We start from the raw sequence: 16,891 nt of genomic DNA on the forward strand, positions 1-16,891 counted from the left end.
AAGTGGCGGTTCGCCAGACTCAGCACAGAGGCTGGGTACGGGACTGGTCCGATAAGCACCTGTGGCCAGTTGGATCCCAGCATGGTGAACAGCGTCAAAGATCCGCAAATAAGATGGCCTCGCTGACCCATATACTGTGCACCCATGGTCCATCCGTGAACGCACAAAAGCTCCATAAAACTGAAGGAGACGCGCCCTGTCCGCGCCCCAAGACCTGTGGCTGAGGCACTTGAGGATGTTCAGTGCCTTCAGCATTCTGACTTTCAAGTCACATAGGTGTGGCAGCCATGACAACCTGGAGTCAAAAATTAGGCCCAGAAACCGCACTGTGTCTCTAAAATGTAGGACAGTATCCCCCATATGCAAGGCAGGCAAAGTAAAAAGATGACGAGAACGATTAAAATGAACACAAACACACTTATCGGTAGAAAACCGAAAACCCGTCTTTGCAGCCCACTCCTCTAACCGCCACACTGTTAGCTGCAACTGACGGCTCACAGTTGCAACACTGAAGGAGGAACAGAAAACAGCAAAGTCGTCCACAAATAAGGAGCACTGTACTGAACTCCTCACTGTAGACGTTATACTGTTGATGGCTATGGCAAAGAGGGTAACGCTTAAAACACTGCCCTGGGGGACACCGTTCTCTCGCTCAAAGCGATCAGACAGTGCGTTACCAACGCGGGTCCGAAAAAAATGCTGAGACAGGAAAGACCGAATGAAAATCGGGAGGTGGCCACGAAAGCCCCATTGATGCATTTGTGCAAGAATACAGTGTCTCCAAGTAGTATCATATGCCTTACTGATATCAAAGAAGATACCGATACAGTGATGCTGACGGAGAAAAGCCTGCTGAATAGCCGCCTCTAGGAGGGTCAGGTTGTCGACCGTGGACCGAAATTTTCGGAATCCACACTGAAAGCGGCTAAGGAGCTGTCTGATCTCTAACAGCCAGACCAGACGCCGGTTAACCATCCGTTCCAGGGTCTTTCCAACACAGCTTGTCAAGGCGATACTACGATAACTACTGGGACATGTGCGGTCCTTTCCTGGTTTGAGGAGAGGGATGAGGATTGCCTCCCTCCACGAGGTGGGGAACACTCCTATCTGCCATATGAGATTAAAACATTCGAGGAGGATTTCCTTTGACGCCGCTGGCAGATGTCGAAGCATGGAGTACCGGATGCGGTCGTAACCTGGTGCAGTGTCAGAAGTCTCAGTAAGTGCCGATTCAAGTTCCCACATGGAGGAAGGGGAATTTTAGGCCTCAGAACTGTTCGACCGAAAGTCCAAGGTCACTCTTTCGACCGTCGCACGGTAGCGACGAAACGCTGGATCCTGATTTGCAGTGGCAGTAATTTGTGCAAAATGCTCTGCCAGCGTCTGAGCAATGGCTCTGGATGTCGTTTGGAGGCATCCCTGGTTCAGGACAGCAGCTATTGGTAAACGGCTATGTTTACTGGAAATCCTCCGGATGGCTTCCCATACTCTTGTGGAACAAGTGGAACGGTTGATGGAGTCCAGGAACTCCAGCCATGACCTTTTCTTGTTCTCTTTAATGACACGGCGTGCCCTGGCTCTCGCGATTCAAAAGGCGGTAAGATTGACCGCTGTTGGGCGGCATTTAAATCGGCGAAGAGCCACACGCCTGTCCCGGATGGCTGAACGGCACTCTTCTGTCCACCAAGGCACAAGGCGCTGCTTAAGAGTGCCAGAAGACTGTGGTATGGACAGGTCAGCAGCATGATGGACCACAAGCGTGATGTGATCCACCCATTCCTGTACGTTATTGTGGCGGTCAAAGACAGCCAACCGAGTGAACAGTGGCCAGTTAGCCCTGCCAATCATCCACAATGGTGGCCGCTGCTCCAGCAATACACCATCCACATGTGTCCGGAATCCATTCATGTTCCACTGTATAATGGGAGCCATCCATCAGGGTGGGAGTACCTTCATTCTCACTTTCTGTCGGGGAGGAGAGCCCACAACAGGTGGAGGCTCAGTTTTGGGGCGAGATGATTGTCCTAGTCTGACATCAACCTCCATCACCTCAGTGCCAGAAGACTGTGGTATGGACAGGTCAGCAGCATGATGGACCACAAGCGTGATGTGATCCACCCATTCCTGTACGTTATTGTGGCGGTCAAAGACAGCCAACCGAGTGAACAGTGGCCAGTTAGCCCTGCCAATCATCCACAATGGTGGCCGCTGCTCCAGCAATACACCATCCAGGAGATGAATGCGGATAGGGAAGTGATCGCTGGAATGAAGGTCGTCAATGACCTCCCAAGTGAACAGAGTCGGTGAGGGTTGGAGAGCAGAAAGACAGGTCAATGGCTGAGAATGACCCTGTAGCAGTAGAGAAATGAGTCGAAGTACCTGTGTTGAGGATGCACAACACTTGAGATGTTAGGAGGCTCTCCAAAATTCGACCTCGAGTGCAAAGAGAAGTGGAGCCCCACAGGACATGATGGGCATTGAAGTCTCCCAGGAGGAGAAATGGGCGGGGGAGTTGGTCGATAAGATCTGTGAGAGCGTCTAAGGTCATTGCATCCAGAGGGGGTAAATAAAGGGAGCAAACGGTAAGCCTCCGAAGTGAATGAATTTCAACTGCAACTGCTTGCAGGTCAGTATCCAGGGGGAGAGCAGAGGAGTGGTGGTCATTATTGACAAACACAGCGACTCCGCCTTTGGCCCTTTCTCCAGTCAGGTCATCTTTGCGATATAACGTATAGCCCCTTAGTACAGGAGCATCGGATGGTTTTAAATGCGTTTCCTGTAAACACAAGCACAGGGGGCGTTGCCGTGCTAGGAGGTTCAGTTTCTCCACATGTGTCCGGAATCCATTCATGTTCCACTGTATAATGGGAGCCATCCATCAGGGTGGGAGTACCTTCATTCTCACTTTCTGTCGGGGAGGAGAGCCCACAACAGGTGGAGGCTCAGTTTTGGGGCGAGATGATTGTCCTAGTCTGACATCAACCTCCATCACCTCAGAAGAGGAGTCGAGAGAGACGTCAGAGAGAATGACATCCACATCAGGAGACTGTATAACTGCAGTCTCCTTTAGTGGGCGAGTCTTCACATTTGTCTTTGGCTTCGATGTTCTGGCCTGAGGTGGCATTGGAGCCAAAACCTCAGAAGCAGTGGGGGTGTAGCAGCACTGGGCAGTGCACAAGACTGGACCCGGGAAGGGGCAGGAAGTTCCACGATGTCAGCTACCACGGCCTGGTCAGAAGGCCGGGGGGGAGCAGCAGGCTTCACAGGAACGGCAGCAGCACACGTACATTGCCAAGCGCAGGTGCTAGTGCTGACAGTAGCAACCTCCGTTTGTGTAGCGGCATCGGTTTTCAAGACTGGTTGTTTGAGAACGGAAGAAAAGGAAGCAGCAAACGTGGGCGGCTGCATGGACTTGTAAATTTTCTTCGCCTCACCATACGGGATGCGTTTTGTAGTTTTTAGTTCCTGGATCTTCCATTCCTCAAGGAAAACTCTGCGTTCCCTACTCCACACAGGGTGATCCCCAGAGCAGTTGACACACTTGGGAGGAGAGGGCAACCAACTCCATCATGGGCGGCTTTACCACAATTCCCGCAAGTGGCTTCCCCTCTACAGCTGAGAGTAGTGTGTCCAAAGTGTTGGCATTTAAAACACCGCATGGGGTTGGGGTAATAAGGCCGTACACTGAGACGTAGGAAACCTGCCTTCACATGCTCTGGCAATTTGGTGCTGTTAAATGTAAGGATAAATGAGTCAGACTTTATGAGAGCACCATCCACCCGTTTCATAATGTGTTGCACGTCGACAATTCCTTCCCGGGACCATTCAGCCTTCAGTTCGTCTTGGGGAATGTCAACGAGATCTCTGCAAGTCACAACACCCTTGCTGTAGTTCAAGGTGTTGTGAAATTCAGTCTCTATCGCAAACTCCCCAAGAAATTGTGCCTTCTGAAGGTTCTGGACTTGCTGGAAGCTAGATGTTTCAACCAACAAGGTGCCATTTCGCAAGCGCTCTACAGATTTTAATGTGCCAGCAATACCTTCTAAGCCCTTCTGTATACAAAATGGCAAAACTTTTTCAAAACTCCCATCTTTTCCTTTAATTATGAAAAACACATTCTGCGAAGCAGCATGCATTCTGTTACTACTACCTGAATCAGGAGGACTGGCTACACGAGCCCTCTTGTTGGATTGGGTGTTAGAACCCACCAGCGGTCCACCCTTTCCGCTGGCAGGAGAAGAATAAAAGTTCGAGGTTTCCATCTCGGTTCCACGAGCAGCTAGGAAACTAGAAGTCCACCTAGACAGAGCCCCACGTGCCTAGGTAAGCATTATACAACTGGGGTGCGGCAGGTGCCCCAGAAGGTGCCCGCTTGCGACTGTTCCACCCCAACAGCCATGCATCTTATAGGCGCGCAGCACACCGTAAGATTGAGGGGTTTTTATAGAGGTTTACCTTCCTCGCAATCCAGGCGGTCAAGCCAAGATTACCATTCCCCGCAGCACACAACATTCCACCGCCGCGCCATGCGGTGGTCGCTGAAGCATGTCCGGGGGTTACGATGACAGGAGACTGGCGGTGCTGACCAGTCCCCAGCTCAGGACCCCAGGGTCGCCAAGCCCGTATTCAGCAAATGAATGCTGAGCCCCTGGGGGGGGGGGGGGGGGGGGGTCTGGGTTGGGGAGGGGGAGAGATACTATGTTGGGAGTGGCAGACAGTGAAGTGTTTCACTTTATATGGAGGGCATCCATTTCGTTCTTTTCGTACTTTTCAAAAATATTTTGTTGTATTTTTGCGTAATTTTTCAGACGAAATTATACTTTCTTATGCAATTTTTCGCATTTTTGCACCACCTTGGATCCTTGCTCCTTCCATCTGCGTCCATACAGAAAAGTTTCCTTATCCCTTGGCGGATCCCAGTCCCACATAATGTTCTTGCATTGTTGCTTGGCTCATGAAATCCCTCCTAATGGCCTTACCATCAAATTACCCATCTCTGGTTGCCACCCCTCCTTCCACAATGACCTCTACCAGTTCAGGTTCCGCCAGTCCTTAACCCTCACCAACATAGTCCTGCAAAACCATATCAAGCAACCCCAATCCTACTTGCAGTACCTTCTCTCCATCTGCAAAATTCTTCTGCTATGTAATCCCAAATTCCTGAAACCCGTAATACACAATGGAACTCTTGCCCTGCAGGAACTTCAGCAACATGCACAATGCCACTTCAAAAAGCTCTCCATCCTGCTCACCACCTACTCCCGCCTCGGAGTACCACTGTCCACCACTTCTACAACAACCTCCAAACCTCCCCCACGCCCCCTCACAGCTGACAAACCCTGTCTCGCAGACCTACTACAATTGCCCCACCCTCCAAAACTCCCTCCCACCACCACACAGAACCCAGAACCTAAACAGACCTGCAACACAGTTATGAACCTTTCCTCCAGAAGTCTTAGTGCCACAGAGATATCCTTTCCAAAGGCCTCCCCTTTTGCCCCACTGCCAAATTCAACCATGCAGGACTAGTTAAAGACCTTCTCTCCTTCTCCTAGTCCCTACAGTGGAAACACATTTCGGCACCAACCCGACCAATCAGACTCAACCAAAGACCAATATTGAGCCTTGTCTAACTCATTTCACTCCTCCATCCATCCGTGGTCCACCCGCACTGCCTCCAAACCACCCCCTATTAATTTTCCAGAATTTCTTAACCTCAAACCTTGCCTCACCATCATTCCCCAAATCCCTCAACATGTAAATTAACCTTACATCCGCAGAAAAATCCACAGTCCACCATCTAAAAACTGATCCTGACCTTATAATCCTACCTGCAGACAAAGGCTCCACCACCGTTGTTTTGAACCGCAAGGATTACGTGGAAGAAAGACTCCGCCAGCTGTCAGATACTTCCACCTACAAAACATGCCACAGTGATCCCATTCCGGTAATCCAGTAGGATCTCCAGTCACTACTCAAATCCAGAACCTCTCCCCAGAGTCCATCTCTCTACATACCCCTACCACTCCCCGCACTCCCACCTTCTACAAGCTTCCTAAAGTCCATAAACCCAACCAACCAGGATGCCCCATTGTGGCCCGTTACTGTGCCCCCACTGAGAGAATCTCTGCTGTTGTAGACCAACATCTTCAACCTATTACCCGGAACCTATCCTCCTATATAAAAGATACCAACCATCTCCTTGACCGACTCTCCAAAGTTCCTGTGCCTTTACCACATGGTGCCCTGCTCGTCACTACTGATGCCACCTCCCTGTACACTAACATTCCTAATGCCCATGGCCTTACTGCTATCGAACACTACCTTTCCAGACGCCCTATGGATTCCAAACCAACAACCTCCTTCCTAGTCTCCATGACCAACTACATGCTCACCCACAATTACTTCTCCTTTGAAGGCATTACCTACAAACAAATCCGCAGTACGGCTATGGGCACCCGCATGGCACTATACTATGCTAACCTATTCATGGGTCATCTAGAGGAATCCTTCCTAAAAACCCAGAATCCTAAACCCCTCACCTGGTTCAGATTCACTGATGACATCTTTGTATTCTGGATTGAAGGGTAGGACACCTTATTCACATTCCTCGAGAACCTCAACAACTTCTCCCCCATTTGCTTCACCTGGTCCTACTCAATCCAGCAAGCCACCTTCCTAGATGTTGACCTCCACCTCAGAGATGGCTACATCAGTACCTCCGTCCACATCAGACCTACTAACCACCAGGAATACCTCCACGTCGACAGATGCCATCCATTCCATACCAAGAAGTCCTTTCCGTACAGCCTAGCCACCCAAGGTGGTCGCATCTGCAGTGACGAGCAGCCCCTCTCAAAACATACCAAAGGTCTCACTCAAGCCTTCACTGACCATAATTATCCTCCCATCCTTGTACAAAAACAAATCTCCCATGACTTATCTTTCCAGTCTCCCGCCACCTCCCAAAGTCCCACAGTGCAGCCACAGAAGAGCAGTCCCCTCGTAACTCAGTACCATCCGGGACTGGAGCAACTGAATTACATTCTCCGCCAGGGTTTCAATTACCTCTCATCGTGCCCTGAAATGAGAAAGTCACCCCGCTATCCTTCCCACCCCTCCTACAGTGGTATTCCGCCGTCCACCGAACCTACACAATATACTCGTCCATCCTTACACAACCCCTTCTCCCAATCCTTTACCTCATGGCTCATACTACTGTAATAGACCTAGGTGCAAGACCTGTCCCATACCTCCTCCTACCACCACCTGTCCCATCAAAGGCAGACTGTGAAACCAGTCATGTGATTTATAAGCGAAGCTGCAACCATTGTGCTGCATTCTATGTATGCATGACAACCAACAAGCTGCCTGTCCACATAAATGGCCATCGACAAACTGTGGCCAAAAAACAAGTGGACCACCCTGTTGCTGAACACGCTGCCAAACATGATATCCCTCATCTCAATGACTGCTTTACAGCCTGTGCCATATGGATCCTTCCCACCAACACCAGCTTTTCTAAATTGCGTAGGTGGGAACTTTCCCTGCAATACATCCTACATTCCCGTAACCCTCCTGGCCCCAACCTTCGTTAGTCATTGTCCTTACCCACCCAGCCCCCTTCCCTGTTCTCATTCCAGTCTTTAATTTCTTTTCTTTTTATTTCTCTCCTTTCCGCTACTTAACGACCCCCCCCCCCCCCCCCCCTTCGCACCTTCTCTCCTGCCCTCCGTCTAAACTTCAACACTTCACTGTCCACCATTCCCACCATACTATCTCCCTCCCTCTCCCCGGCGCAGCCTCCTCCTTATCCCCATCCAGTCACCACTCCCATCATGCACCGGTACTGCTGTTGCAGTGTGGTTTCAGATGTCAGACTGCAGATGTGTGTGCAAGTTGCATTTGTGTGTGTGTGTGTGTGTGTGTGTGTGTGTGTGTGTGTGTGTGTGCTGCTGCTGCTGACAAAGGCCTTAATGGCCGAAAGCTATAATTGTGTGAATCTTTTTGTTGTGCCTATTGCAATTCAGCATCTCCGCTCTATGGTGAGTAGCAACTTTCCTTCTCTGGTTTAATTAATGTCACTGTTACAGAAAGTGGATTTTTCAGACACTTTTTGTCACCAGCAAAATGTGTCACATCTCTAATTTTCATTACTTAATATTTGGATTTTTTTATTTCATACGTTCCCCCACACTATTCAATATTCCTATTCCCATGTATTTTTTCTTGTTGCAAAATAAAACAAAAAGAGTAATGGAAAAATGTGCCTGGGAATCACATGATACAAAAAAGGAAGTTACGAACAGCCTACACTATTTCACATACCGGTAAAGGTATTGTAAGCGATATTACTAAGTCAGTAACAACAAAATGAAAGTATAGTAGTGTAAAATACCTTAGAAATGGCTACTAATCTGAACATGTCCAAATTATTTAACTTCAGTATGTATCAGATAAGAATTTTTAGAAGTGTTTACACTACATCAGATATACTTGGAATCATACCTGCAAACATTCAGCTGCTTTCAAAAAGCTTGACAAGCTGTCCTGTGAAACGTGAACTTCACCTTTGTACATAAATTCTAGCAATGCTGACATATTTGAAGATGATGTGCCATCCAATATAACAAGGACACTCGGACATACTGGTGCTGTTTCAAAGAGATCCTGAAAGTGCTTGCTGCATGCTGCTAAGATCAATTTATGTGCTTTAAATGTGACACCTGTGTAAGAAAACAAAAGAAAAATTGACGAATATATTACTTGCTTACTGTGACACTTCTTGCTTTATAAAATACAGAACTTCAAAAATATGACATTTCATTACTGTAATTTTAAACATACTAATACAAAAGTAATTCAAATTTTTCTACTGTTGATATTCATATTTTAGTCCAAGGGTATACAGTGACATTCTATACACTACTTGAAATATAACAACTGTACACATTTATATAAATCCCGAAACAGAACACACCACTGAAGAAAGGTCACTTTAACTTTTAGGCACAAGTAAGCCAAAAATTACGAAACAGTTATGAAATCTGCAGTATTTTTTATTTACTTCCAGCTTCACCCAGTTGTTCCTGTTTTGGTAGGAAGATAAAGAGTTTAATGCCTGACAAATGTCTACAGTTAATTATTCACTCCGCAAGCCAACTTGCGGCGTTGGTAGAGGTACTTCTGGAACCACTGTCACTTCCCTTCTTTCTTATTCCACTCAAGAATTATGAGTGGGAAGAACAACTCCCAATAGACCCCTGCATAAACTCTAATTTCTCGTATTTTCTCATAGTGGTGTTTTCGAGAGACACATATTGCATTACAGAAGACTGAATTCAGTATTTTTGTCTTCTGTCAGTCATATATCTTTATGGTACCAGTGTGGTCACCAAGTGATTGAACAAATGATTTTGTCCACTTACTGACTTTACGTACAACCAAAACTTCTTAGAATTTTTTGCCAGTTCAGTTGGCGACATTTTATTTTCAGTCATCAAAGTTATTAAACAAAATGTTCTGTATTATCCTATAATCCCCTCCCCCTACACTCCTCTCTCATCGTTTACCATAAACTGATACAGATCAAAACAATATTTTTAAAAACGAACATCATTTCCATAAACATTTTATGATGTTGACTTATATTCTTTCCATACAAACCACACGCACTGTTGTAATTTAAGAAATGTTATTCACATCAGGCATCACATCAGAGTTCCCTTCTCTCACACACTACTTCATAGTGATATTTTTATGGACTGTTCAAACCTTCCACAACCTGAAGAATGAATAGCCAGACAGGGCCAATATACACACATGCACTGATTTATGAATAATAGAAGAAACAACAAATAAAATATCTGGTAAAAATAACTATGAGTGTTGTCAAAAGCTTGCCTTAAATGATGTGTACACTAAAACCATACACAGCTGTGGCATGGACTCGCAAACATTTCCAGCAGAACATAACAGAGAAGAGAGATTTGCTGGCAAACTATGTAATCAAATGTACCTCCGGTAACTATTGAAGATGTTCTAAATAGGATTTGAGAAAAAAAAAATATGGCATTTGACTAAAACCAAAAGCAATAGGTTGACAGAACATGTTCTGATGCATCAAGGAAGAGTTAATTTTGTAATTACCGGTAGTAATCCTTCCTTCAGTTGTGTATCAGATGTTACAAGAGATTTTCTATGCAGACACCTATTTTTTTAAAAAGAACATTTTCCAATTGCTAAGTATACATTAGGCATAAGCTCCTGAATTGTTCAAAAAGGTTTTTCCACAAACCTCATGATTTGCATAGCTCCATGTCCACACCCCTTCCGCCCAATAGTCTTAAGCAGAGAACATCAATACATACAGCCACATGTGTAATGAAGGTAAAAATGAACCTTAATTCTCAATGTAGTTTTGTAAAGTGTATTGCATCTCCAATTACGAATGGGACAACCCATCTTGTGTACACTGTTGAATCTGATAACATGACCTAAGAGTCATTTTCAATTTAGACTATTCATGCATTATAACCTTACGGTGGGAGAAGTAGACAGCACAGCAAGTTCCCCACCAAGTTGGTCAACACCACTAAAATATTAAACCACCTCCAATGTGAAACACAAAAACTGTAGCTCTGGCTCATAGTAGCTGCCTTCATCAGATTAAAATGATCACAAACAACTGTACAAATATACCAGCACTGTAACGCGCAGGGTGAATGAGGGATCATCTGGATTAGAACCTGGGCCAATTGTATTGGATTCCCATAATTAAGTGCAAAATTTGACATCTGCTGATCGTGCATGTGGAACTGGCTCTTACTAATGCATAACCCAGGCATGCAGTTCCATGGATGCAGCACAGAGGTCCCATGTATACAGGGTGTTACAAAAAGGTATGGCCAAACTTTCAGGAAACATTCCTCACACACAAATAAAGAAAAGATGTTATGTGGACATGTGTCCCGAAATGCTTGATTTCCATGTTAGAGCTCATTTTAGTTTCGTCAGTATGTACTGCACTTCCTCGATTCTGATGATCAAATTGTAAATTTTCACAATCAACATGTGTGGGCTGACAAGAATCCGCACGCAATTGTGCAATCACGTCATCAACACAGATTTTCTGTGAACGTTTGGGCAGGCATTGTTGGTGATGTCTTGATTGGGCCCAATGTTCTTCCACCTATACTCAATGGAGCACGTTATCATGATTTCATATGGGATACTCCACCTGTGCTGCTAGAACATGTGCATTTACAAGTACGACACAACATGTGGTTCATGCACGATGGAGCTCCTGCACATTTCAGTCAAAGTGTTCGTACGCTTCTCAACAACAGATTCGATGACCGATGGATTGGTACAGGCGGACCAATTCCATGGCCTCCACACTCTCCTGACCTCAACCCTCTTGACTTTCATTTATGGGGGCATTTGAAAGCTCTTGTCTACGTAGCCCCGGTACCAAATGTAGAGACTCTTCGTGCTCGTATTGTGAACAGCTGTGATACAATACGCCATTCTCTAGGGCTGCATCAGCGATTCCATGCGACGGAGGGTGGATGCATATATCCTCGCTAACGGAGGACATTTTGAACATTTCCTGTAACAAAGTGTTTGAAGTCACGCTGGTACGTTCTGTTGCTGTGTGTTTCCATTCCATTATTAATGTGATTTGAAGAAAAGTAATAAAATGAGCTCTAACATGGAAAGTAAGCGTTTCCAGACACATGTCCACATAATATATTTTCTTTCTTTGTGTGTGAGGAATGTTTCCTGAAAGTTTGGCGGTACCTTTTTGTAACACCCTGTATACAGCTGACACTCCTTATCACTCTTGAGGGTGATATGGGGCCTGTACAGTATAGGAACAAGATCCTCCAACCTGTCGTCCTGCTATACAGCCAGCATTTCGACAATGGGTTAGCCTTCCAAGATGATAATGCAGCACATCTCACTCACTTTTTGACCATCTTCCTCCAGCCTCCAGGAGGAAGACATCAACTGAATGAAATAGCCAGCAGTATATGCTGCCAGTAGACTGATTCAGCAATCTTGGGATCAGCTAAAACTTGCACTGTGTATTTACAGGAAACCACCTCGCACTGTGGGTGTCTCTGAAGGGCTGCCATCGAGCTGTGGGATAGGCTTGAGTAGCAATGTCTCGATCACATTGTGGACAGCATGCTGGGGAGGATCAAAGTATGTTACAATGCTTGGGGCAGAGAAACACAGTACTGAATGTTACTCAGCAGCAGATTTTGATTTCATAGCTGTGTAAAAATTTGCAAACAAACTGCTTTTATTTTCATGATTATTTTATTTCAGAGTAAAGTCACCTCCAATTTTGTGGTCCCTTGAATATACGATCATACATTTGCAAGTAGGCATGTGGTGCAAAACCTTCTTCTGATCAGTTTGTATCAGACAGTGAGAGTACAAGCCCTAGATATAAGCTGGAGGAACTTAGTGTCTCAAATAAAGATATGGACTACAGAGATATTTTCTCTCTCAAGCAAATTGTGATACTGATAAAACTCTTTAGAAAGAAAACCAATATTCTTAGAGATGATTGTGGTTTATAATGATAAAATTTACTTGATAAATGACATTTCTTATTAGTATGTAAAGACAAGACTATTTGCTTTTTACTTTCATTAAAATCAACTATATGAATGTTGAAAGACATCTAGAATACAAAACACTGATAAAATTTATGCATTTCAACTAAAGCACCCCTCTCCCTGAGACCCCCCCACCACACACACAAAACTCTTTGGTAAAAGTAAGCACACAGTTTCACACAAAATTTACTTAAGTACTAAATCACCAACTACAAAACAGGGCAAATTCCCTCTTAAAGGTAGAGCTACCCTACCAGCAGAATGTAAAATACACACCGTTAGTGTGAAATACTTATTCTACAGGGGCACAAACTCTTGGCGCCTCTGGGTGCGAAAGCTATCAACCAGTGTTCAATGGGTTTCTGACAAACTTCCTCAATTACATCATCATTTGACAGAAGGGAACAATAAATCATTTGATGGGGCTTCTGTGAAATTATATTGAGATTACTAAGACAATCACAGCTGATCACATCTCATTTGCTCCAGCAGCTTCAATCTTGGATACAGTACGACACTGGATGCATATATCCTCGCTAACGGAGGACATATATGATAGGTGATTGATGAACATATTGGGAAGGAAAATTACTGAGCAGCAAAGAAAGTGTCTGCTGAGACTCATTGATATTCACTGTAACAAACACTTGACACTGATCTAAAATATGTAAAATGGTATTAAAGAACTAGTAGAGAGTGCTTTCCCTCTTAAAAGCTAACATATCTGAAATAACTCTGGAGCTCTTAAGGAACCAAGGTGGTAATGCACTGTCATCTCAGCAAAGGACACTGTCATTTGTCATATCCATTTCTAAGAGAGAGCTCTTTGTATGCAGTTCCCTCGTGGACCTCTGGTCCTGGACTGGTACATTTAAGTTTGGAGTGTGTCATACGAGAGGAGTCACAGTCCTCCCCTCATTTTCAGTCCACAATGATGAGGCAGAACACAATGTTTATGTGAAAAATACTTTATTTCTCATTAAAAGTGATATTCGGTAATACTTTAGAAGATGCCCACAGGCTGCGGCCCTTGGCTGGTCAAGACATATGTCTGCTCACTGCAGTGCCTCCAGGCTACCTCAGGCCATTGCTCTCAATAGATGCTCAGCAGTACCTGCTTGAACACAAAACCTGGTAAGTCCAGTTCTGCACACACAAAGTTACAATATTTCCTGACAGGGAGCAGATTATGCTAAGACAGACCAACCTGTCCAATTTGCAAAATGCTGCTAGATGGCACTTGGAGTGTCAAGTGAGTTACAGAAATCAACACTCTTTCTACACGTCTTTGAGGACCCTACTGGTTTTCAAACAGTTTTTAAAATACTGTTCTATGAATTAGCTAGCAACAGCAAGGCATACATGTGTCTGAAGGTACAATATAAATCTGATATGATTTTTCAACATGAGTAAGTGCCATCGGGTGGAAACTGGAGACTTCCAAGCCTTAGTGCAGAGGTAGTGGAGGAGACTGGTCCTAACTTTTTATATGTCAGCCTGCTGTTCATGTTGTGTGCGTAAATATTTTAAAATACTGAGCATTGCGAGGCACCAGGCTCTCCGATACCTCAGTTGTAGCAATTAAGTAAGTATCATAAGAAAACTGAAGCGTAGGATCACATCAAACGCTTAAAATTTGTAATGGTGTCCCTCACTCTAATTTTTTAAAAGATTAAAAACATGATGTTAGCTGTTCAAAAGAAACATAAGGTGTCTTTCACATGTCACATAGAAAGTCAGGTTCATTTCTCTGTCTTGTTTCTGAGTTGTTGGCAACAATCTGATTAAAGTACACCACATATGATCATACATGTATATTCTTTTGCCATTACTTCCTTGCACTTCATAGCATTCTTGAGTGTGTGTTTGGTCCAAAGAGAGATAAGCAACCCTCTCCTCTCCCCAATATTCACCTGATTTGGCTTCAGGAGACATCATGCTCTTCCCTGAACTTAAATCTGTTCTGAAGGACAAGCATTCTGAAGATGCTTAATAGCTTCAATGGAACATGGTGGTGATTCCGAACAACATTCCAGTCGAAGAATTTCTAAAGGTGTTCCAGAACTTCTATGATTAGTGCTGTGAGTGTGTAGCAGGGGAAGGATTGTATGTGAAACTAACACAATAATTATTTTTCAAATATTACAGACCCGCTTCATCAATCATTTTCATCCCTTAGATTTAGTGCTGAAGTGTGTGGAGCCAATATCAATTCTAACAGAGGATGTTGTATACAAAGAAGGCAGCACAAATTGTCACAGCTTTGCTTGACCCAAAGGAAAAGGTATCTAAGATGTAGAAAAACTTACAGGCAGATGCTTGAATATAGATGCCAAGTATGTGAAATCGAACAAAATATATGACTGGATTGAGAATTTCTTGTAGGGTGAATGCAGGGTATTACCCCAAACCCAATGGAATCCCTGTGCGATTCCAAACAGAATTTGCAGCTGAAATAGCTCTTATTTTAACCAAAGCATATTGTAGATATCTCAGTGAACAAAAATGTTCTGAATAAATAGAAGAAAGCATATAAAACACAGTCCACACAAAAAGTAGTAGAAGTGATCCACAAAACTATTATTGAATCTCATTCACATTCATCTTCTGTGGCATCCTAAAACATATTCTGAACTCAAACTTAATGAGGTATTTTGAACAGAATGATCTCCTACATGGCAACTAGAATGGATTCCGAAAACACTGATCAAGCAAAACCCAACTTGAGTATTTCTTGGATGACACCCTGGAAGCCAATGATCAAGGTAATCAGGTGGCTTCTGAAAAGCATCTGACTTGGTACCACACCAAAAGTACAACAATATTGGGCATCAAATAAAATTTGTGATTGGATGAGGATTTCTTGGTGAGGTGGATGCAACATATTATCTAGCATGGAGAGTCATCAACACAACTAGAAGTTAATTCAACTGTACACAGGGAAGTGTGTTGGGACCCTTGCTGTTCTTGCTATATGTTTTAATGACCTGGTAGAAAATATTCAGAGTAATTCAGACTTTATGAAAGTGGTGCAGTTATATATAATGAAATACTATTTGATAAAAATCTGCAAAAATATCCAGTCAAATCTTAGCAAGATTTTCAAGTTGGACCAGCATCAGGCAGGGCAGTGTTTGCTTACTGTTCATAGGCTGGCAACTCGTCAATTTCACTTAGGCAATGAGATGATACTTTCACGTAGCCAGTGAGACACGAGGAAGAAGGCAATGAATTTCTAGACCCACCACTGAAATCATTCTCTTCTTTGTTGTTTTCACAAATATCCGAGCATTTTTTCCAAATATGTCATGAATTATGAGATGGTGGTTAGGTTGAGACCGAATAGCACAGCTTGAATTGCTGCACATGAAACAAGCAGCAATTAAATTTATAGTCTTGATTGTAATTAAAAAAAAAAAAAATCAACCTTTTTTTTTCCCTCTCGCTGAATGCATTACGATTTCAGAGACAGTGACATACAGACATGAGAATGTCATACTATTCCTTCGCCTCTTGCTTCGAACATGTCGTCTATCTGCTGCTCTCTCTTTGGCTGCATGGAACCCCTCTTTCATTCCCATCATACCTCACAGTGATTGCTGACAACAATGCTGCACGAAACATGTAAGCACTGGCCCCAATCTAGACTTTTACTGGAAAAAAATGAAGTTCATAGAAACCATTCAAAGTTCCTTGCTCATATGAAGTTACTTATGAAAATATTTTTTCACCTTATTTTACTTATCAGCATGTAATGGGTAGTAGTAGTAGTAGTAGTAGTAGTAGTAATAATAATAATAATAATAATAATAATAATAACAATAATAACATATCCAAAGGTAAATAACAATAAGATGTCACACAATTAAAACAAATTTAAAAAATTATCATAATTTTTTCAGTTGTAACTCATTAAAAGTCCATGGATTATGAAGAAATAGGCTCAGAAAATTACATGTGATGTAACAGAATCACTTGAATCAACAGTTGTATGTAGTGATAAAAAACAAAGGAAAAAAAAAGAAAAAAAACAGTTCTTTAATATTGTTAATCCCTAGAACCCTAGAAGATATAAGATATGCACAATTTCAAATTGTATTATGTCCGAAAAACGAAATTTTACAGGTGAAGCAAGAAATTGATTACTCATAAACCTGGTAATTTTTTCCAAAACTGTTCAATACAAAGTTATTCTGTCTGGGGCATCCTTCTAGAAACACGAAAAAGTGATATCAATTTGCAATTTTATTCTTGAAATG

At 43.6% G+C, this 16,891-nt stretch overlaps 1 protein-coding gene across 2 annotated transcripts in view; it reads right to left on the reverse strand.

Moving 5' to 3' along the window:
• LOC124612416 (zinc finger protein chinmo-like) overlaps positions 1-16,891 on the reverse strand; it is a 131,906-nt gene that overhangs the window by 110,705 nt on the left and 4,310 nt on the right. For both annotated transcript variants that reach the window (XM_047140619.1, XM_047140618.1), the window contains exon 3: positions 8,509-8,726. In XM_047140619.1, coding sequence (XP_046996575.1) covers positions 8,509-8,726 — 218 coding nt within the window. The remainder of the gene's footprint in view (positions 1-8,508; positions 8,727-16,891) is intronic.

This window comes from Schistocerca americana, chromosome 4, assembly GCF_021461395.2.
Source record: "Schistocerca americana isolate TAMUIC-IGC-003095 chromosome 4, iqSchAmer2.1, whole genome shotgun sequence".
Taxonomy (NCBI): Eukaryota; Metazoa; Arthropoda; class Insecta; order Orthoptera; family Acrididae; genus Schistocerca; species Schistocerca americana.